Source organism: Amphiura filiformis, chromosome 11 (genome assembly GCF_039555335.1).
Source record: "Amphiura filiformis chromosome 11, Afil_fr2py, whole genome shotgun sequence".
Taxonomy (NCBI): domain Eukaryota; kingdom Metazoa; phylum Echinodermata; class Ophiuroidea; order Amphilepidida; family Amphiuridae; genus Amphiura; species Amphiura filiformis.
The window spans coordinates 52,206,947-52,231,744 of NC_092638.1; the positions used below are offsets into that span (position 1 = coordinate 52,206,947).

General features: G+C 43.4%; 1 protein-coding gene across 1 annotated transcript in view; it reads left to right on the forward strand.

Moving 5' to 3' along the window:
- The window catches only part of LOC140164147 (uncharacterized), a 66,020-nt gene that overhangs the window by 24,655 nt on the left and 16,567 nt on the right, over positions 1 to 24,798 (forward strand). Inside the window, exons 3-9 of the mRNA XM_072187391.1 lie at positions 10,957 to 11,013; positions 14,117 to 14,188; positions 15,428 to 15,587; positions 17,585 to 17,730; positions 18,228 to 18,319; positions 19,666 to 19,860; positions 23,211 to 23,797. Of these exons, the coding sequence (XP_072043492.1) occupies positions 10,957 to 11,013; positions 14,117 to 14,188; positions 15,428 to 15,587; positions 17,585 to 17,730; positions 18,228 to 18,319; positions 19,666 to 19,860; positions 23,211 to 23,797 (1,309 nt within the window). The remainder of the gene's footprint in view (positions 1 to 10,956; positions 11,014 to 14,116; positions 14,189 to 15,427; positions 15,588 to 17,584; positions 17,731 to 18,227; positions 18,320 to 19,665; positions 19,861 to 23,210; positions 23,798 to 24,798) is intronic.

Consider the following 24,798-nt stretch of genomic DNA (forward strand, 5'->3'; position numbering starts at 1 on the left):
ACCTACATTGAGCAGTGAAAGGGTGAAGGAGTGAGGACAAGGACATTGACAACATTCTTCAATAACCTGTCACTGGCATTTTTAGCCTATTGGATGCTGGGCCTGTGATGACTCATGTCATCTTCTCATAAGTTTTAGAATGGGAACAATTTGGGCAAGTTTCAGGACAGAATTCTGGAAGAAAAAAATTTACCTTTAGTTTAAGGCGACAAAAAAACCAAAAAAAAACCCTGTTGTATAGGCCCGACCGACCCAGAAATTGCGTTATAATGGAGAAATTTGATCCTCTCGAATCATGTAAAATCAGCCATTTTGGAACCAAAATTGATTAATTTTGGTTGAACATTTTAGAAAATAGGTAAAAATCTTTAGATTTTTTCAGATTTTGGTATTAAAATTTTAGGGTAAATGAATGACCGACCCTACTTGAAAGATCCACAATCTGCCCGTAGGACAGGGTTTTAATTCCTCTGGTAAACCTTTGAATAAATGCATTGATTTTCACCAAATAGTGGCAAAACTTACATTTTAATTAGCTAATTAATGGTAACCTGCATTGATTGTTTGTAGTTAGTGATAAAACAGTTTAAAATCTAATAAGTAATAAAAATTAATGTCCAACATTGTGCATTTTATCTGAAAATTATATGCCATAGATGTTTTGGATTTGGCCCAAACAAAACTTTTTTTTGATCAGTACATACATGTAGGCTACATACATGTATTTACCAAGAGGCTCAACTATTAGTATTACAGCATTTGATATTATTCATGTAATATGATGGCATTTAATTAGAACATTAGAAAATTATGAGATATGAATTATTAAAGGTTAAACACTTCTGACCAACACTTGCTTGGACTTGAAAATCATGAGACGTGATACAGCCATTGAACAGTAACTGTGTCCATAAAACCTGGCCATCCATGCTGGCTGGCACGCTCAAGAGGATCTGATAAAATCTAATGTCGTAGTAACATTCTGCAATTCTTAAAACGCTATGTGGGCTCTTGGTATATATTTTTAGACATCAACCGTCAAGGGAAATTTAAAAAGATGAATTAAAATAGTGAAAGATTAATATGCTTCAAGGGGACAGCCGGTGGAAGACGGGTAATTTATGTTTGCCGGAAATTTACCCATCAAGTGTGCATATATTTTGCAATCAAAGGTGGTTCAGTCGAGAAAAAAATACTGCTATTGGTTTTTGGATAAATAATTTAGAACATTGTGCATGGGACTTGTGCGTGCGCAGTGCTTTGCAGTGTATGATACTGGTGTGCCGGCGCATGCGTATGTTAAAACCGATAGGTAATGCGTGTGAAAGTGACACATGCTAATAGGAGACAGGAACATTAATTAAGATAGGTTCAGTGGCCTATTTGGTGACTCCGGAGGGGCTCTCAGTGTGTGAGGAAGATGCTGTTGATCGGATGCTCATCAGTTTGGCTGTGTGTAATGAGATGTTTGGGGAACATGAAGAAGAAACTTGTATTGTACATGATATGATGTTGTGATGAGATTGAAATTTTTATTTTCATCTGTGATTGATCGAATAGAACATTCAGTGAACTGTCACCTTTTACAATATCTGTTGGACTCAGTACACCGGTCGATCTTACCGTTCCGATGTTGATTAAGATACTTCTTGCATCGATCCCGAGATGCGGAAAACCAATAGTCATTTTGTCCCACATAAATGAATAAATAACAAAAACCCCGATCCCCGGTGGACTCACCCAAAAGGTGACGTCACACCATATGATCGCCCTTATCCTCCTTGGTCTCCGACTGACACAGACGTGCCTATCGATTGTTCATAGCACTGTGTATCAATTTCTCGACAAAGGCGAGATATACGGTTGTAGTTTCACACCTTAGGTAAAACCAAACCGGTATTGTTCGGCTGAGGATAGTTTTGACGGCATTTTCTGGCTAAAAAGTGACAAAAACGATCCAAAACTTAGCTACATATCGTGCCTCCGCTTGTATACGGGACACACGAGCAATTCAAAATGGCGCTCGTTGACGCCATTCATTTTGTTTCCCACGTAAAACAACCATTGCAGCCTGTAAGTTACAATTGATGTTTGTACATACACATTGTATTTCATGTACGGTAGGTTATTGTTGCTATGTTAGGGTGATTACTCTATCGTTATGTCTTCATTACCGTCCAATAAAGACGAGTTAATCAGATATTCATACGGTGGGGATTGGTAGGGACCCGTCTGACATTTTAGTAATAAAGTTAGCCAGTCCTTACTTTACCACTAACGTTAGCGACCAGCCTCCGTGCTCAGGTTTGCTTACTGGGCTTGAGTCGCGTGTTGGGGGGTAGTGCCCCCTCCCTTTCTCCTCGTCGCCTCGGCCCTGTCGGGCTTGCCCTTCCTGGTGACGGAGCGGGACCCACACCCGCTCTGTTTCACCCACAGGAGTGCTCACGATCTTCTAGATGTCTTTCTTTTGCTTAGGACTCTCCGAGTCCAGCTTGACGATTGGGATAGGCTCCGTCATCGCCATAAGACGAAGAAGAAATCTACCAAGGGCACTGGTAAGGTTGATACGGTGGATTCTGCTGTGACAGCCCCTATGGGTCATGGCAGGTCTGCTTAAGGGGCTCCGTCCCCGGACAAGCAGGCGGTTCCTTCGGGACTGCTAAGCGTCCAAAGGCTCAGCAGCCAGCGAAAGCACTGACTATACGCCGGAGCAAAGTAGCAGGCAGCAGAGCGGTAACCACCAGCTTAAAACCCTAGCGGGTTTTGCAGCAGGAGGATACCAGTCGACACGGTAGATTCTGCTGTGACAGCCCCTATGGGTCATGGCAGGTCTGCTTAAGGGGCTCCGGTCCCCGGACAAGCAGGCGGTTCCTTCGGGACTGCTAAGCGCGTCCAAAGGCTCAGCAGCCAGCGAAAGCACTGACTATACGCCGGAGCAAAGTAGCAGGCAGCAGAGCGGTAACCACCAGCGAAAACCCTAGCGGGTTTTGTAGCAGGAGGATACCAGTCCTCTAGCGAAAATCCTCACGGGTTTTTAGCAGGAGGACACCCGCCTGTTGCAGGCATATCTACGGGCTCAAACAGCCACAGTAGTAGCCAGCGACGGGCAGCATGCAAGGGTACCCCGGTCGTGCCTGGGTTGAACCCTAGCATGCATGGGTTCAGCAGAGACGATACCGCTGCTAACGCTGTGGGTGTAGTCTTAGCAGAACCAACTGGGGTTGTCACACGGCAGCGTTCCATGGCGGGACCGCCGAGTGATACCCTGGGCCCTAGAATAGCTGCTGGCTGTCCACAGGGACTGGCTGGCGATTATTCAGGGGTTGGGCTCGCAGTCTCTCACGGGACAGCGACCCAGGTGCATTCGTGGCAGCTACAAAGACGAGCCACGGCTTGACTTCAGTGGTAGCCGCTATGCACCCGCCCATAGCTGCCGTGAGTGGTCCGCCACACACAGCGACCTTGGGCGAAGCTCTAGAGGGTACAGTAAGTAGCTTGAACAGCCTAGCTGATCAACAACCCACTTATGTCCTCGAGAGCCAGCGGAGCGCGGGCGATCCATTACCGTCAATGGGTCAATTACCCTCTCTTGATCGATCACTGTCAAATCAACAGGGCATAGCTCCATTGATTGACGCTGCCTATTCAGGTGGCGAGGTGATTGATCGGGGTATGCACGCTCAGCTACCCGTGGTACTAGGCAAGCTCCCTCTAGCCAAGGGACAGCCGGTATAGCGGGTACCCATACACACGGCTTGATCCCTTGCGGGGAACGCAGTGAGGCATGGGTACAGTGGTACACAGCCGGAGCCCTCACGGGCACCTACGCTGGAACCACGCATACAGCGGTACACAACAGGGAACCCTCACGGATACCCATGCTAGTACCGCGCCGGTGCCACGCCAGCACACAGCTTGATCCCCCAAACAGGGAACGCAGTGTGGCGAGGGTACAGCGGTCCACAGTTGGGAACCCTCACGGGTACCCACGCTGATACCGCACCGGTACCGCAGCACCGCTTTAGTCGCCACAGTCTCTGTGGCAACAAGGGGGGGGGGAGGCGGTGCTGGTACTGCAGTACCATGGGGTTACCCTGGTGGCGGATCCTTTCAGGGTCAGCTGCCGGCTGGGTATGCCCCGTGGTACCCGCCGCAGGGTGTTTCTTCCACGGCCAGCACCGTGGCAAGTGTCGCCAGCGATGGCCACGCAGTACCAACATCAGCTGTTGACCAGGCCAGCCGGCATGGGGCTAACCCAGATCTTGATCAGGGTAGGCCCGTGCTGCTAGCGCTAGGACGACGGCTGCGAGAGCATGCGGACCCAGTGGTGCCATGGCGGATACCTCAGGGTCTTGCGGGAGTACTCCCTCTTCTGCTGGCAGGTAGTCGGCGAGCCACACAGTGGTTATGCCTTCTTACCCGCTTTCAGATGCCCGTCCTCAGTTACCGTCATCATCGGAGCATGATACGGATACTGTGGGCGAGGGAAAGGAGTCGGAAGCTGAGTCCGTAGTGACATCACTACAATCTCCTTCCCCGCTGCCCCGCGAGGGGAGCAACAGCACTGATCTTCCTCCGGACACCCCCTAAGGGGGAGTCCATGGAGGAGGACCAGGGATCCTTTCAGTAGGATGCTCAGCTGCTGCTTCCTCACAGGGGACGCCTGCACTCTCATTCCCAGCAAACCTCACGGGTAGATATCGTAGGGCTGTCGAGCTCAGTAGAGCTATGACGCCGCGTGCTTGCACGCTTCCTCTGCGTGTAACGTGGGAGGACCACGGGACCTACCTGAGGGGATCCGAGAGGGACCCAGATGTCGCCAAGCGTATCACGCCAGACAACATCTGAGCTCTTCCATGAGGTGAGCCTATTAGCGGTGCTAACAGCTAGCCTCAACGAGAGCTCCATGGGCCTAGCCCATAGGGTGTCCACTCAGCGCCGGGGGGAGGGGCCTGCCACTCCAATCGCCCAACGCGATGGAAAGGCAGGGTCCTTTTTCTCTTTGGATGCTTCTGCGCTACTGTGGAGGACCGTGCAAAGAAGCTACCAACGGGAGCACTCTGAAGAGGTCGGAAACTGCCCTTACCATGGGTAGGAGCTCCGACTTCAGCAGGCCGTGCACCACCAACAGTACCCGAGCCCACTACCTCTGCAGCACCCATTTCTGGGAGGCGCCAAGGGTAGCACAGGAACAGCTGGCAAGCCCGAAGAAGAGCAAGCGCTCTTCCAAGGGAAGCTAGGCAGAGCATTCCTGGGGGCTCAGCGGTTTTTCCACAGGGGATCTCCCAGTGGATCGACCGCTTATGGCTTTCACCCAGAGGTGGGAAACCATCTCTTTGAGCGCCTGGGTATGGTCAGTGGTGAGTGGGGGTTACAGACTGGCAACCCAGTCTCCCCACATTCTGCCTGCACATTTCAGAGGTCCACAGTAGTGCCGCCAGACGGCCCCCAGCGCCGGGCACTACTGACAGGGATCACACAGCTTCTCACGAAGCGGGCGATTGTCCCGGTCCACCCCCCGTTCTACGGGTGATCTTGGAGCCATTGGCTCCAAGGAAGACCGGCGACGGGGGCCCCATCCGGAACCGCAGGCCGTTGAACACGTTCTTCAGGCCCAAGAGGTTCAGAATGGGGACTCTCGCCGGTGCTAGCCTGCCCCATCAGGGGCATGGGAACAGCATCGCTAGATCTCTCGGACGCCTATCTGCATATGCCAATCGCCTCTCAAGATCGGAGGCATCTGCGCTTCTAGGTACAGGATCAAAATTACCAGTTTTGATACCGCCATCCGCCTGTCCATCTCTCCCAGGGTGTTTAACACTCTTGGTCAGAGCGGTGGCAGCGCACCTGAAGCACAGGGGTGTCAACATCAGTTGCTACCTGGACGTTTGGCTCATATACGGACGCACTCCACTGAAGACTACGGGTCTCATGGGGTTGATAGTCCCGAGGGTGCGGGACCCTGGATTTTTGATCAGCTCAAAAAGTCCAGCGTGGTCCCGACGCAGACACGACCATTTGTAGGGGCCCAGATCACCCTCACGGAGGGGTTCGGCGGTGCTCTCACCCGAGCGGGTGATTTAACATGGTGCGGTGTGCCTGACTCTTGGCCGAGTCTCGGGCAAAACCCGCTGTGGCATGGATGAAGGTGGTAGGCCTAATGGCCAGTATGGTAGACCTCGTACTGTACTGCTGTTTCTACGTTAGGCTTACCCAACTACACCTTCTAGCCTGCTTGCAGGCCCAGTCGTCACCCAATATCCCTCGCGGTTCCGTTGTCGGAGATCGCGCGAGAGGAACTCTGGTGGTGGACCCATCAGCCCAATTTGACCCAGGGTGTCAGGTTTCCTGCTCCCCCGGTATGTCACGTAGTGACGACCATAGCGCCAAACCGGGCTGGGGGTCCACATCCACGGAGACTCCGCCTCGGGCCTATGGGGCCATAGAGACAGAGTTTCACATCAACCTCCCTCGCTTAGGAGGTGATCGTGGAATCACATACCGTTGTCCTGACGGATAACACAACCGTGGTAGCCTACCCCAACAGACAAGGGGACTCCGGGCCACCACGATTGAGCCTGCATGCACGACACCTGATAGGGTGGTGCAAGTTCAGGCAGATTACGATGAGAGCGATACACATCGCGGGCGTCACCAGCATCCTCGCGCACAATCGGTCACGAGGAAGGGTGTCGGGACCAGCAGAATGGTCCCTTGCTCCGCAGGTCGCTCAGACGATCTTCAAGGGGATGTACCACCCCTCGAAAGATCTGTTCGCATCTCATCGCAATCATCCACTGCCGGTGTACTGCTCAAGGGTCGCGGACCCCAAGCATTCACCGTGGACGCTCTGTCCATAGACTGGGGAGGATGACAGCTTATGCAGTCCCTCCGATCTCACTACTCATGAGGGTGGTGGCCAAGATCGGGTGGGAAGACTGCATTGTCATTCTGCTAGCGGCAAGGCCGCTGGCACTCCCGAGTACCAGATCTACTCCGGATGCCCGGAGCGGAGGTACCCAGTCTATCACTAGAGCACCTGCAGTTAGCTGCATGGCCCTTACCAGGGAACACGCAGCGGAGGGATACTTTTCATCAGAAGCTGGTTTTCTCATCGCCGGGGCTAGACGGAAGTCTACCCTCCGTACGTATAGCCAGAGTCTGGCTCCATACTACGCTTGGTGCAATGAGACAAATAGCTCTCCCGCTAGAGCCTCTGTGCTTCTAGTTCCGGAGTTTCTGACAGAAAAGTTCCAAGCAAGACTTCAGCGGGCCACTGGGGCCAGCTATAAGTCAGCTGTCCTCTCCATTCACCGAGGTTTCGAGACAGGTCGACTATCATAGCCGATGGTTACCTTATTAGTCTACGCCTCGACGGTATGTTCAACGAGTGTCTACCAAAAAGGAAAGTGATCCTCCTAAGGGATCCCAACACAGTCTTAGATTACTTTAGGGTCACCCTTTTGACCTTCCGCCAAAAGCGACGCTTAAATACGTAACTCTCAAGATGGCTTTCCGGTTTGGCGTTGGCTTCGGGACGGCGGTGCTGAGTTGCACACGGTCTCGAGGTTAGCTTCCGTGTTCACAAACACTGGAGCGACACTGTTTCGGGCGCTCTGTTCTCGTGATCACTGAACGGGCGCGGTGCATACCGACATTCGCCCCTCTCCAATCCCCAGGGTTGGGCAAGGTTCGGCTGAAGCCTAAGATAGGCTGGGGTGTCCGATAAGGCGCTGCAGCACTATTTCTTCCGAACACAAGCCTTGCGAGGGACTCACGACCGCATTCATCACCCTTACAGAGCCTTTCGGTCCAGCCGCTGTCGCAATGGCTGGTCCAGGTGTTGGTGGGGTCCGGGGGATCGCGAAGGTTTCGCGTCCCACAACCCACTCGACACGAGCTATCTCATCATCTTGGGTATACCGTTCGGTTGTCCCTTGAGGAGATCTAGCAGGCGGTGTCCCGGAAGCCACCTTCGCCCTTCTCTACGATACTTCCGCTTACGTTAGTAATCAGAGACGGGCGGAGGTTTACGGGACATTGTTCGGGCGATCATAATACGGTGGTGTACGGGTACCAGGTTTTCAGACTATACAGAATACTCAGCATGGTAAGAACCAGTGTCGCTATTCTTAACCACCAAACTTATTAAGTAAGGAGGTTTATGTCTGTGATCGCGTGGTCTTTTTTGTTTCCCGACCGTTGGGGAAAATATTTTCTGACCTCGCGAAAACCATCGTTACCGCTCCCGATCCCTGATCAGATGCTGACCAATCTTGTACCTCCATCCGCCGGTTACTTGCTAGATCGATCTTTCAGATGTTGATGCAAGAAGTATCTTAATCAACATCGAAACGGTAAGATCGACGGTGTACTGAGTCTAGTCCCAAACAGAAATGTTTGGTAGACTCATAACCGTGCGATCTTACCTTTCCGATGTTGATTATCCCGACCCCGCCACCCCTACAAGTTTGGTCCGAGTAGGGATCCCAAGTCGGATAAGGGACGATCATATGGTGTGACGTCACCTTTTGGGTGAGTCCACCGGGGATCGGGGTTTTTGTTATTTATTCATTTATGTGGGACAAAATGACTATTGGTTTTTCCGCATCTCGGGATCGATGCAAGAAGTATCTTAATCAACATCGGAAAGGTAAGATCGCACCGGTTATGAGTCTACCAAACATTTCTGTTTGGGACTAATTGCTTTGGTTTTTGGTGTGAAAATATATTTTTAGATTATCATAATCACACTGTAAAGTGTGCTGAGGCTTGTGGATCAACGTCTAGGCGTTGTGCTTGTGCGTAGCGCACTATAAATCACAGTGTTTTTTTTTAATGCTGGTTTCATACTGAGCTGCTTTGCCGCTCTGATGACGATTTTGCTCCACTGCGCAGCCGCACCAAAAACGCTCGCGGTGACCAGCGGTAAGCGGGTATATCGATCAATCCATCGCTTTGCCCAAAGCGGCAGATCGCTTGGAGTTGAACTCAAGTCAACTAGGGAGTGGTGTGCATTGAGAACATGATACGATTTTTGGCGTTGCTAAGCGGCAACATTGGCTCTCATAGTCATGCCGCTGCCACTCAGTGGTGTGCCGCTCCACTTGTAGAAAAGTGCAAGCGACATGATGAAGCGTGACGCCGCTCAGTATGAAACTAGCATAAATTATGTCCAACTGTATTTTTGTATCATAAAAAATGATTATATCAGTCCAATTGCGATCATCCATTATGTTCAGCTGATCTTTCAAAATCTGTCTGCAGGCATCTCACATCTGCAACATATGAAATGAAATTAAATGGGGGAGAACAAATTACATTCATACATTGTATCATGGCTATCACATGATGATGCATCAAGCTATTTACTGGTTTTGTATAAAGGTCACACATAATTGTATGCTGTATACCTTTGCATTGTTGGCCATCATGCTTTAAAAATTCAAGTCTGTCTAGTGTTCGATTTACCTGGATTAGCGTAGCAAAATGCTACTCACAATTTTGTAATTGCTACTCAAATCTGAAAGTGAGTAGCATTTTTGCTACACATAAAAATATACTAAAATCGATCACTGGCCACTGACTTGAACTGAAAATGGAACATTCAGGATTAGCATGTTGCAAAATGCTACTCACAATTTTGGAATTGCTATACTCAAATCTGAAAGTGAGTAGCATTCTTTGCTACACAAAAAAATATACGAAAATCGATCACTGAGTCTGTCTGTATGCAATTGTACATACATGTAAGCAGGGGTAGCGCTAGGTTGCTTTTTGGGGTCCCGGTACTCCCGGACCCACCAAAATAGAGTTCGGACCCCCTGTTTTTAAATTTTCTGCAAGTTCAGGGTCCCTGCAGACCTCCAGTTTTTCAATCTAACGCTATTTCAGACATACTGTTTATGCTGCATTTGTGCAACTCTGACTCACCAAACTCTACTCCGGACCCCCTACTTTTTAATTTCCTGCAAGTTCGGGGGTCCCTGCGGACACTGGAGTATTTAGTTCTAGCGCTACCCCTGCATGTAAGCAGGTGGCGAGTGGCATGATGGTCGGAGAGAACTGGCAAAACTGCTCGGCCGTATGGCATTTCCCATATACTCCGTTAGTTTTGTGGGGTTCATTATCGAACTCCAACGGTTTGAGCTTGTTATTGAAAAGATTCATCCGGAATACAGTAATCAGATTTCAAAGTTTTCATAGTAAAAATTCCAAGAAAAAACTCACGTTTTCCATATTATGTACAGTTTTGGCAATCCAGTCTATTGCCTTTCTCAATGGTACATTTTGATCCTTTGTATTTATGTTATTTATTAGCATACATTTGTAGGCCTATTTGTTTGTGATATTTCAAGCATTTTAAAATTTCAAAATAAACCCATTCAAATACATGGTTGAAGATGGAAATTTACAGAATTTAGAGAATGCACGGCGCATATCACCTGCATTTGTAAGCTTATTATTCTTTTGACTATCTGCTGATTAAACAAACCCAGTGAAAAACTCTTGAATTCCTATTGATACAAATACATACAAATACACACCAGTACATCAGAGTCCATAAATAAATAAATACAATAAATGAAGGCATTTATATAGCACAGGGATCCGTATATTCCACAGCCACAAGGATCACACCATTTGGCTGCTGACAATAACAGTGCCAGTATGACTACCCCTAACAGCTCCCCATTTTACTCTTGGGAGGAGTGGGACAAATATGTTGCCACATCATGGCCCGATTAGCAGTACATACAGTACCCGGTACTGTAGATCTACTGATACTGAATGTGCAGTATTCAAACGTTTCATTTTGTAACTCATACTTGTAATGTCTTACGCTTGATAATTATGAGTTTGGTAATGTTGGCCAAATGTTTAAACATGTCTGTTTTTGCTTCAAAGTGCATGTGCAATTTTTGATGATTCCATTTTTTTTCTCTTTACATGTAGACTCTGCACGGGCTCTACTCGCATCCAAGATGCTGCCACGCTGTTTCAGTTATGAGGGTAAGTTGATAGTGTTAGAGAGATTGAGAGGTTACTAGTAGTGCAAGAATGTTGTATCTACAATAGCTGCCCTATAGACATTTGACAATTTCTGCATTCATATAGTGTACACTGTACACATGTATGTAAAAATATGACACCTGGCAGCTTTTGCAGATTGCTGCCTTCTTGTACTAATTATCTCCAACCAACCATTGTGAATTGGAGCAAATCTGATTGGTAGTATGGTAAGGTTTGTATACTCCAGACGTTGATGTGGAAGAGCATATTTATGATGAATTGTTAAAATGTGTGCGTGCTGGTTCTTGCAATATGAATGAAAGTGGATTCTAAAAGAGAGACTTTGACATGAATGATTAAAATCTCCCGTTAGTAATATAAATTCTGAGCATGATTAAGACCAAAAGCTCGACTCAAGTTACCCCTTCAATTTGATTATAAATTACAGCAGTGAATGTACAGTGTATGCATACTGCATACCATACTATATAGCAGGATATTTAAGTGTTTCTAATTTTTTGGGACTTTTTTTTTGCGATTTTAACGGCTCTGAACACAGTTTTTGTGATTTCTTGTATTCATGGTTTCAGTATGGGTCAAAATAGCGTGAAAATAAAAGTGTTATAAAAATGTTTCCCTGCATTTTGTAAATTATGCAAAATTTTCATGGATTGAATTTTTTGTGCTTTTCAGAAAAGGGTCCCAACAATGTTCACCTGGAGATATAGTACTATATTCATTCCATTAACAGCCCATGCCCCTATAAGCGCCCACCCAGCAACTTTACTACACATGATCCTCTATCATTAGGTGGAGGATCCATGCAACTACGCATGTATCAAACAAAACCATCTGCATATAAAATCCATATATTCTGGGCCATATTTTTGTTCACATATAATTATGCAGTTATTTTATAAAAAAATAAGCGCCCACCCAAAAATGATTTTGTTAAGCGCCCTGGGTAGTTAAAATTTATTAAATATGGTACCAATGCAGGCCTTCATTTTTGAAAATGGCAGGGAGCTCTGTTTATCACTCTCCTGAGTTTACTTAGGTGCTCAACAAGGAGCTCAATCTTTTAATATCTGTATTAAAACATAGTGATTTATTGTAGTGAGGAGCCCAGTAAATCATACTCCTGAAATGTTGTTTTAAGGAGAGCTGTCGGAGCTCTGGTGCAATTGAGCTCCTCAAATAACGAAGGTCTGCAATGTTGCATTTTGTAAATTATGTGAAATTTTCATAGATTTTATTTTTTGTGCTTTTCAGACTTACAAAAAATAAAAAAAAAAAAAAAAAAAAGCATCACAAAAATGTTTCCCTATAGTAGTAATGTTGCATTTTGTAAATTATTTGAAATTTTCATGGCATTTAATTTTTGGCACTTTGCTGAGTTCGGACACATCCATCACATGTTCTTTAAATTTTCAAGTTTCCTTACATACATTGAAGACCATACACAATAGATTTATAATCGCCCATTGATATTTTAGCAATGGCTGCGTGGAGTGAAGTTTGAAAATAAGTGAAACACAATTTCATCCACTACAGTACATCATCATGTACATCCAGAAGAAGAGGCTATTGGAAATAATTTCACCAGACCCTCATAGCTTCCTCATTTACGTACATACATGTGCATGTTTGTTTAACCTATGTATCCTGGACTGCGATGGCAATTACTTACTCTCTGTCTTGAATGCACAGTTAGCTAATAGTTTCACTGTGTTGTATTTTTTCAATGTTGTTTGTGCATGAGGGAACGAAAGGTGATAAATTTCTCTTTGACGTGACTATTTTGATGCTGCTTTTTGAAAACATTGACCATGAGTGAAACCGAATAACTTGTTTGTACTTGTCACTTCATAAGCTTGAAGTAAATTAGTCATCAAAAGACTAGTTTGCGCAACTTTGATAGAAGATGAAGACGTCAAAAACCTATAAAATTCTAGCAGATAGTATTTTACACAAAACCCAGAAATCCTCAGTATACTTTTACATACATGTGAAGGTTACAGTAGTCGTATGCATGTTTTAACATTTTAACCACATTCAAGGGACACCTCTACATAGTCACAGTACCCAAATCAACCTACTTTATAGAATGACCATCTCGACCAGGATCAGCTCCCTAAATGTACACATTATGAGTAAGAATAATCAGAAGTAAATCTTTGGCCAGTGCTCCTAAAAAAATGTCAAGCTTTTTTTGGGAGAAGAAAGTTGATCCCAGTGAATAATTAAAACAAAGTAACGTCTAAATAATATTCTGTACTGCTTCGTGGTTCGAGAACCGCCTTGTTCCACCAAATTCCTCTGGGATTTTCTCAACATGCTACATGTAGGCCACAATGGGCTCTTCCAGTTGAAATCCACACTACCCCAGTAGAAGATTTTGGAAATATTTTCCACAGGGGGAGTATGTTCTTCAAATGTAATTGATCAGGGTTAATCATTTTGAAACTCATACTCCCCCTATATTACGGCTAAATACCCATATCTTCCACAACTGGAGTGAGTATTTCAAATGGAAGTTATCCAATTGTCTATTCTATTCAAAAGTCATATATCCCTCTGTGGAAGACTTTAGCTAAATCATCCACATGGGTAGTGGGGGTTTTAAATGGAATAGCCACAATACAGCCTTAGTGGGGACAACACAGGTTCTAGCTCAAGGGAATTTCAAGCCAGCTCATATGTCCCTCAACAAGAGCAAACTGACTAAAATACACACACTATGGACCACAGTGGCCTCATCCCAATGGCATAGTCCAATAACCTCAATTAAACAATCATAGTGAAAAATGTGACCTCAAGTTGCAGACTATGAGTTTTTGTACCCATATTTTTTAAGGTCATTCAATGAATGTACAAATGTATTGGGGTTAAAGAACTGTCTCCTGATAGATGAACATGTTGTGGATCCTATTGACATCGCCATTCACCATACACTAACAAAGTCGAGCTAACTGGACCTCTTAATAGTAATACTCTGAAAGTAGCAGGACTGTAGCCTGCAGTGGCGTCGTCCACACGACTTAAATGGAAAGAACTGCCACAAGTAATTGTGTATCTGTTGTTTTCTTTAATTCTCCTTCAGGGTTGCATTGTACAAGTGCAAGTAAAAAAAGGAACCATATTCGAGGGGATCCTGGGCACAGTATCGGCTGAAGTAAGTATAATTTTTCCAGTTTGCACTTATATTTTTTGAGTAGCAGTGAATAAATAGGTTAATTAAAAAACACAAACTTAGATTTTGTAATGGGTAGTATAGGCTTGAGCAATTGTTAAATTATTTTTGATGGCAAAAGGCACATTAAGTGCTTGGTACATTTGGGGCTCTTGCCAATGAATTCTGGAGGTACATTTTATATGCCCTACATCAGTGACAAACATAGATAGATTTTTAAAATTATTTTTTATGTCAAGCATATGCTTTAACCCTAACACTGGACCCTGCTTTTTGGGATCGGAAGTCAAAGAAGATCCGAAAAAGTCAAGGAGAAGAAGAATTTTGACTTGGCACCCCCGGGATTTGAACCTTTGACCCCTCGCATGCCAAGCACACGATCACGGACGGTAGCTACACGGGTTATTGCTGCCCGGCCAGCAATTCTGTCCGCATATAACACTTGGGGTGATTAAGTCGCCATCGAGACCCTGGGATTCATGCATGCGAGATTTTTTCATCGTAAGATTTTGTAAGATTTTTGGGGTTAGGGTTAGTGTAGGCTCTAATCTGGAAAAATTCATCTTAGTTAACCCTAACACTGGACCCTGCTTTTTGGGATCGGTAGTCAAAGAAGATCCGAAAAAGTCAAGGAGAAGAAGAATTTTGACTTGGCACCCCGGATTGAACCTTTGACCCTCGCATGCCAAGCACACGATCACGGACCGGTAGCTACATCGGGTTATTGCTGCCCGCCAGCAATTCCGTCCGCATATAACACTTGGGGTGATTGCGTCATCGCCATGAGACCCTGGGATTCATGCATGCGCAGATTTTTTCATCGTAAGATTTTGTAAGATTTTTGGGGGTTAGGGTTAACAGCTGAAATCTAGGTGATGACGCTGACAAAACTTCAGCTAAGCACAAGTAACTGACCTAGTGAAGGGGATCGCCATAGATAGCTGGTCGCCGTGGTCGGGACATTTTTACAGGACAGGCAAGTGTAGCCAACAATTGGGCTTATTACCCTGATCGGAACCGACTGTAACAAGGTCTTTTATCATGGGTCATCTGCCCTAATTAGAGATTTTGTTCCTGCAGGGATTTGAACTCGGGATCTCACACACCAAATGCAAACACCTTAACTTAACTAGTGTGCCACACTGCTCCCTATTTAAACCTCTCTGACTAACCATGTGTTATCTCTTGGTAATTCTTCCATAATTTTTTGTCTCTTTCCAGTACGATGTAGTGTTAGAAGCGGCGCACGTGGTGGAAAAAAAGGCACAAGAAATAACTCCCACGATTCCTAATGATGTTATTGAGAAACTTGTATTCCAATTTAAGGACATTGTATACGTGAAGACAAAGGATTGCGACGTTGAGTTCGCTGCAAGAGGAGGTATGATTTTTATCGTTTAACCCCATGAGAACTACCTGCCGATTGGCCAAAATGAATATTTTGTCCAATTTTTAACCAATCAAGGATGGTATTAACGGGTGGGGTATGAACGTTTGGACAGTATTTTTTGTGGGACATGAGAGCACATCAGACATATCGAATTGCTTTCTGAATACTTCAGAATGTCATTCTGATATCAAATAATTTTGATTTTTTGAAATTCGCAATGTAATACACATTTTATGGCAAATGATTAAAAATTGATGTTTTTGATATTTAACAGTACTGAAGTAAACTTTATAAATCTGATGATTTATACTTAAAGTGTATGTAGGTGGGATGAAAAGCCGACGATCAATTGAAAATTTTGACCTTTTCGTATTGAAGATATGGATTTTTTTCCCCAAATCACCAAAAAAAATTAGGTCTTTTTGGGGAAAAAATTCATATCTTCAATAAAAGGTCAAAATTTTCAATTGATCGTCGGCTTTTCCTCCCAGCTACATACACTTTAAGAATATATCATTAGATTTATAAAATTTACTTCGAGGACTGTTATATCAAAAATGTGAAAAATATCGAATTTGAATAATTTGTCATAAAATTTGTATTATATCGTGAATTGTCAAAAATGAAAATTATTTAATATCAGAAAGACATTTTTTGTATTCAGAATGCAATGTGATATGTCTGATGTGCTCTCATGTCCCACAAAAAATACTGCCGAAATGCTCAAAACTCTCATTTCAAATCCCTTAATAAGATCATCTGCAAATGAAAGCCCAGTCAGAATTGGCAATTGAAATGAGCATTTCAAGTTATCAACCAATCAGGAATCCTGTTAGATGACAAGTAGTGTCCAGGGGGTTAAATAAATGAAGTCAAAAATACTGCGATTTGCAAAGGGCTATTAAAACTGGATCTTTTCAAATCCACACCCCACTGACGAAGATTTTGAAATTTCAACAAAATTCAGGAGTTTGAATAATTCCAAATCCAACCTTTTCTCATTAGAGGTCAAATTGGGTAAAATATTTAACTGGTTTTGATAAATTTCACAAGGTAGGCCAAAAAAAAGGTTTGGCTCAAATCTCGCGCGCATTTGTAAAATCGTGCGATTTGACAAAAAAGAAATGCGGAATTTTTTTTTTTTATTTAAAAAAAAAAAATTAATTTTTCCGGAAAAATTTGGCGAAAATCAGGTTTCTTTTCTCAAAATACCATAAAAATACCAAGTCGGGAAAAAAAAATTGCATTTCGCATTTGTTTTCAAACGACTAGTGAGCTTTGAGACAAACCTTTTTTTTGTTTGACACTGGAATTTGACATAAAAATGACAACATTTTTCCATCTGGATTGAACAGAAGGTACAACTGGAATTACGATGACAGTGCAATCTTCCACAGGGTGTGTGTGAGATTTTACATGGAATGTCCCAGGAGGAAGATTTAAAGAAAGTTAAAACAATTTTAAGCTTTTACTGAAGCATCACAAGTTTTTCAAAATTATTTTGTGTAATGAAGTTTCATATTGCTTCAGCGGTCTGTACATGTAGGATGATAATCAAGGCAAAAAGACTGAAACAGGTTTATTATTTAGTCTATATATCTACCACAAGTCACCGACACTAGCTTTGAAGTTTAGCATGTGCTGCGTTGGGTTAGCGTGGTTTCTTGCGTGTACATATGCGGCACATTGATCGCACACGTAAAAGTATGTACACGCAGTCACGCACCAAGTAACGCTAAGCTAATGCAAAACACGCTGAACAAACTGGTGCCGGTGACTCGAGGTAGATATATAGACTATAGCAGTTGGTTCATTATGTTGTGTATTCTCTGAACAAACAAGCAAACAAAAGATTACTGTGAAGCTTTGTGTAGAATGCTAAGAAGAACAGATGCAAAAACGTGTGCCTAAAATATCACACAATGTTTATAATTGTCTCCATTCTTACTCATTTCTCTTTGTTTTCTTTTCTTCTCCACCTTTTCCAGAATCATTTTTAACGGACACTGAAATCAGTGAGACAGGTAGAGGAGTAAACGGCCAATTAGGCGAGAAGGAACTAGAAGAATGGACAGTAGATGCAGAGGACTTGAAAGTAGATCACTCACTAGAGACGGTTGCAGGAGGAGATATGGTGAGACAACTGAAATAACATTCATGAGATGATGTCATTAATAATGAATATTCATAAAAACTAATGACATCATGCCATGAATATCCATGCAGGGATGTAAAGCCTTCTGGATATTTCCAGATATCTGGAAATGGGGCCATGAAAAAACAAACAAACCAGGAAATGGAGAATCTTTTTCCCTTATTTTGATATGTTTATTTTTTTGACAATGAAATTTTCAAAAAAACAACAAACAAAGCAACTTTAATAGAGTGATCCCCTTGTGCAGTGAATGATCTTTTCACAATAAGTATACGAGTCTACCACGAAGGTTGGCTGATGGAATGAAATTTTGAAGCAGTTCAGTGAGATCAGTGGTACATGTAGCTAGAATGTAGATTGATCAGGCACTTGTACACAAGCAGGGCAATTTTGAAGCCCTTAAGTTAGCTGCCCCCTCCCCTCTTTCTTGCACAATGTTTGTACACTCATATATGTTTTACTACCCTTATCTACAGGCTAATGGATGGAGTGCAGAGGACATGTTTAAAACTAATGAAGAAAAATATGGTGTGCAAACCGTCTACGATGAAAAGTTATCAGATTACACGTAAGTAAACAGTTGTGATATATGCATTTATCGGGGCTCAGCCAAACACTTCCTTGTCTCTGGCTAAAATTAGATTTTGGTACCAAAATTTTCAGAAAATAATGGGATTTCTAGTGACATATCCATTTCCAGCCCAAATAAGGCCACAAAGAAGATGAAGAGAACTTTTTTTTCTCGGGTGCGGTTTTGAAGCGGCTACCCCTCGGATGCTAGACACTTCATGGAATCCATGAGGCTGCTTCCAGGGTAGAAAGGTCTTTCCAGTGAAATTGAAAGAGATAATGGGAATACTGCTATTTTTGTGGCAAATCTGGCTAATCTTCCCAGAAAATGCATTTTTCATGGCATGAGTCATAATCTGGCAAGCAATTGAAAGCTGTGAGTTCTTTCATTGTGAAGCTCCAGTTCACAAAATTACACTGCCACAATTCTACTTATTTATAAAGGTACGTCATGGTAGCCCAAATAAAACACACAATATCCAATTTAGACTGAAGAGTAGACATTCTGGAGTTTGTTAGTGTATGCGGTGAATTCTTGTCTATGGCAATATTTTCAAAGAGTGGCTTGCATCGAAGGTTGGTGGCCTGATTTTTTTTCAAGTGGTGTTTTCTACCATGTATGGAGGCTCAGCACCAAATCAATCTAATTCCAAGTTTTAAGTTAAAGGGGAAACCCCACTCAGCCAATTTGCTACTGAGGAACTAACTTACAACCATTACTTTGATGACACAAAGAACAGGATTTACATGGATTCATTTCAACCTTGACTAATTCTTGAAGGAAGTCAGGAACTTGAACCAAAAGTGGGATGGTCTCTTTAACCAGGGCCTAGATTTTGTCTTGGTTTGCAAGAATCAAAATCCGTCTTGGTCACTGCACTTACTGTATGATACAATGAGAGAAGTTGATTCTCGCAACCGAATATTACGAGAATCGATTCTGTGATTCTCATCAAAAACTAGGTCCTGTTAACTTGCTCCAGCGATTTGTATATTCAAAGTGCATGGGTGGTACCACCATGAGGGTGAGGCTGTCACCCTACAGTCAGTCTACTCTGAAGTACAAAGTACCGACGCGGACACACACATTGTGCCGACTTTGAAGGCACGCATTCCACAGCAGAGACGCAGCATTGCGCACTGTTTACACGCTGTATATGCGAGCATTGTCACTTTGTACTTCAGAGTGGACAAACTGTATTGTGCATATCATCTCAGGCCTAAAATTCTAGTGTTATCAACTTAATGGGGCAAATATGAGTTTACTTCAGAATTTCATCTACTCTTGTTTTCCTTGTGCATTTCTAACTCAATTTCATCAACACTTTTATTTTTTACCAACAGAACTCCATTAAGCAAAGATGACACCAAAGAATTTAGAGACCGAAAGGACAGAGCAGAGCGGCTGGCCCGCGAAATAGAAGCATCTCCAGACCACGCGCGTAATTCCGGGTTAGAGAGTAACGATGGCACTGAAGAGGAGAAGTATAGCTCAGTGGTCAGACCAGGCTATGCTGGACATGGCCACAATAGTAATAAGTAAGTGGATTTGTTAAATGTTTTTCCCCACAGATTTGGAGAGCCTTTAGACCGATACTCTGATCAGCTTGTAACAGGCGGGACTCATAACATTGTGGATTGATACAGAATGGCGTACACACAACTGGGCACTGCACCAACCGTGAACTGTGATTTGCATGTTGCGTGACTAACACTCGTTTTTGCGATTTTCCCGCAGTAACAAAAACCAAGTAATTCTTGCCTATTACGAGCTGATCATAGTATAGAGACAAATACAACTAGTGGCAAATGGTGGGCATAGACCACAAACCTAGCTGGGGCGTGTTGGTGTTGTGGAGGTATCTGACCCCTGCAAAATGTTCCAAAAATGTTGCTCTGGTCATGAGGTTTGTTGTCACCGAGTTTGAGTCCCGTATTCCTTACAGATGTCCAGAAAATGCAATTTTGATATTTGACCCCAGATGACCTTTGACCTGACCCCTGCAAAATGTTCCAAATATGTTCCCCTGGTCATCAAGTTTGTTGACACCAAGTTTGAGCCCCGTACCCCTTACAGATATCCAGAAAATACATTTATAAGATTTGACCTCTGCATGACCTTTGACCTGGCCCCTGCAAAATGTTCCCCTGATCATGAGATATGTTGTCGCAAAGTTTGGGCCCCATAACCCTTACAGATATCCAGAAAATGAAATTATAAAATTTGACCCCAGATAACCTTTGACCTGACTCCTGCAAAGTGTTCCAAAATGTCCCCCTGATCATTAAGTTTGTTGTCACCAAGTCTGAGCCCGTACCCCTTACAGATGTCCAGGAAATTAATTTCTAAAATTTGACCTCTGCATGACCTTTGACCTGACCCGTGCAAATTGTTCCCCTGGTCATGAGATTTGTTGTCACCCAGTTTGAGCCCCATACCACCTAGAGATGTCCAGATAATGCAATTGTAAGATTTTGCCCCTTTAATGACCTTTGACCCCAATTCTGTATGCAAGTTCTAGGCGTGGGGTATAGCCGATGCATATATGCAAATGAATCATTGTACTATATAATATATGGCAGAAGAAGCATTTTGAAGGTATTTGGTTAAATACAGGAAATGCCCCCTTAATGACCATTTACCCCAATTCTGTTTAGATCCTATGGGCGCTGGATATAGCCAATACATATGTGCAAGTTACGTAATTGTAGGGTGTAACATGTAGGAGGAGAAGCATTTTGAAATTTATTGCCAGAAAGAAGAAGAAGGAAAGAAGAACTAGTGGCAAATGGTGGTCATAGACCACAAACCTAGCTGGGGCATGTTGGTGTTTTGGAGGTATCTGACCCCTGCAAAATGTTCTAAAAATGTTCCCCTGGTCATGAGGTTTGTTGTCACCGAGTTTGAGTCCCATACGACTTTTAGATGCCCAGAAAGTTAAATTTTACGATTTGACCCAGATGACCTTTGACCTGTCCCCTGTACATCATTCCAAAGTGTTCACCTGATCAGTAAATTTGTTATCACAGAGTTTGAGCCCTATACCCCTTACAGATGTCCAGAAAATGAAATTATATGATTTGACCCCAGTTAACCTTTGACATGTTCCCTGCAAAGTGTTCCAAAATATTCCCCTGGTCATTAAGTTTGTTGTCACAGAGTTTGAGCACTGTACCCCTTACAGATGTCCAAAAATGCATTTCTAAAATTTGACCTCTGCATGACCTTTGACCTGACCCCTGTAAAATGTTCCCCTGGTCATGAGATTTGTTGTCACTGAGTGTGAGCCCCACACCCCTTACAGATATCGAGATAAGGCAAAATAGATTTTACCCCCTTAATGACCTTTGACCCCAATTCTGCGTGCAAGGTATGGGCACTGGGTAAAGCCGATGCACATGTGTAAGTGACGTCATTGTGCTATGTAATATGTGGCAGAAGAAGCATTTTGTAGGTATTTGATTATATACCGGTAATGCCCCCTTAATGACCTTTGACCCCAATTCTGTTTGCACCCTATGGGCATTGGATATAGCCGATACATATGTGCAAGTTACGTAATTGTAGGGTGTAACATGTAGGAGGAGAAGCATTTTGAAATTAATTGCCAGAAAGAAAGAAAGAAAGAAAGAAGAAAGATCCGATAGCAAAACAGTACCTAGCTCGGGGGGTTGAAAACCCCCCAGCTAGGTAAAGATCGGAAAACCCCCCAGCTAGGTAAGGATCAATTCTGGTGGATTGAAGAAAAAATTGTTGATCAGGCAACTCAGTGTGATTCTAACTTTTGTGTGTATACCCATATGTGCTTGATGCACAGTGCATTTTACTGTAATCCAACATGCTGTGTACAAAGGTTTAGAACCAGAACTACCGTATATTCCTCGAATAGTCCCCCCTCCCTTCAATTAAACGCCCCATCACTTTTTTCAACCAAGATGTTTCAAAAATGCTGATATTTCCATGCTCTTGTACTAGTAAGCTTACCAAGGTGCACACATGGTTGCTAATGGTGTCGGTAATTAGCAAAAATCTGGTCGTAAACCTGGAAGGTAAACGGAAGTCATCATTCATAATTTTTAAGCTTACCTAATGATTTTAACTGGAATTATCCTTCCCAAAATGACCTATAATAAACGCCCCCTTTGGAAATTGCAGCACCGCGGGGACTATTCGAGGAAATGCAGTAGCTGTGCTCAAAATTAAGGTGTTTATGAGAGCCAGATTCAAAAAGTGTGAATCTGTCTGAAAAAAAAACCAAGTAAAAACTTTTTATCTGTTAGGTAATTTTGAAATGTTGTGCAGACACTGCTGACACAGTTACTATGCAAAGCAATTACATGCTAAAATGGTGGACTTGGCTCACATGTGCATACCTTTCAGGTCTGTTCATGCTTCAGTGCATCTGCGTTGCAGTGAGTTGTGTTACCCGCATTGCATTGCATTCTCTTCCCAAAATACTGTATTGCAGTATCGTAATAGAGTTGAATTCGTTTTAACATGATTTGCTGTGCATTGCATTGAGAAAATGATTGATATATCGGTAATACAGATGCAGTGAAGCATGAAGGGTCCTTTACATGGCCAAAGGTAATATTTGACTCTTGAATCTTTCATGTGGTGAGATTTGTGTGTCAAAAACTATTGGGACAATTTTGACATGTATTGCCAATCTGTCTCTGTTCATACCTTGGATAATCTGCGAAATTAGGATTCCTTCAACATGTTATGCTCTGGGAGCTTTATGGATTCAATGCCATGAAAGTTTAGCAAACAAGCTATGCTCCAAGAGCACTACATGTGGACGGAATCTCCACTATTCCAGATGACAGCAGAGTATCAGACATAATATTGATTGTTAATTGTATTTTATTCTCATTCGATTTTACAGCAGATATGTTCCTCCACACTTACGACCACACTCAGGGGGTAACAACAATCCTGGCAACCAGCCTCCAAGGCTACGGTCACCACAAAATCGCCAGATGCACAATGCCACGCATATGGGAAGACCTCAAACAAGGACGCCTCCACAGGCCCACTCACCCCAGCCCCCTCCGCACCAAGTGCATCACCCTCACCCTCATCACATGATGCCGCAAGGGCACCCTATGAGGCCCCCTCACCCACATGCACATCCCCATCCACACCACCCCCACCCCCATGCCCACCCTCCCCATCCATCTCAGCTACAGTTACAGAGGGCTCCCAACCAGGGGCCGCCGCCACAACACATGGCCCCACAGCAGCAGAGGTTACCTCCGCCGCATCATATACCACATCCTATGACGAGTCCGCGGTCACCACAACAGGGCATGCCTCCGCCGCCACATTTACGACAGCCCCATCAGTTACCGCCGCCACCACCACCCCAGCAACAGATATCGCCAAGGCAGCAGCCACCGCCGCCATCTCAAGATCACAGAGGTAGTCCAGTATCACCAAATCAATTAAGAAGTTCAACTCCAGATGTCATTAGTAAGTACTTGAACTTTGAACTTGATGCCAAATTTTATTTAGGCAAAAAAAACCTGTTCTACGGGCAGAGGGGTCGGTCAGTCGAGCCCATAGAATAGAGTGTTTTTTTCTGTTGCCTAACAAATATTTATACATAAAAATATATTGGATAGCTAACAAATAGTTACTACGGAGATGGCCGGAAGGCCATTAAGGCAAGAAATGGTCATCCCCTAGTACTCGGCACATCACAATGGGCATTTTATCAATATATCAAGACATTCAAAAATACATATTGCTCAGCATTCTATCACAAGAACCCTATATTTATGAATGGATCAAGTATTGTACCAACCTCAGCTACCCACATACAAAAAGTCAATAATTTCATGTGATGAAAAGTTATTTGATGTTTTAAGTTAAGATTACACAAAGATCATTACACAGAAGTTATCACCTCTTAAGGTGGCTGTGTACTCTCAGACATGCATGTAGTAAAAGTGCAATAACTTTGTAATTATTCAGCATAAAACATATAAAAGTATACATTTTTATGAAGGCAAGACATCAATAAATCTTAATATAAATACAGATTTGGGTAAAAACAACAATTTTGAAGAAAATCACAAAAAGTGAGTTTTTGGCAATATTTGTTAGGTACATCATAACAAAAAACACTCTTTCCAAAATATTTTATTTTGTTTTAGCTCAATCTTGAGGCTCCATTCCAAAAACAGTTTTTTATTTTTTGATATTGGCCTTATTTTTTGAGATATTGACCATATAAGGCATCAAAATGAACTTTTAAAATTCAAAAACGCCTATTTGCACAAAATGATGCCCAAAATCGGAAATAGACCAAAATATAAAAAATTAGAAAACCGTTTCTTGAGTCGATCATGCTTTTTACGATGATCATATTTGCTTACCTATAGATGCTGTATTTATTGAGTTATCGTGTACCTAAATAGTCATTTTACCGAGAAAATGAACATTGAAATAATGGCCGTTGAAGTTTAAAG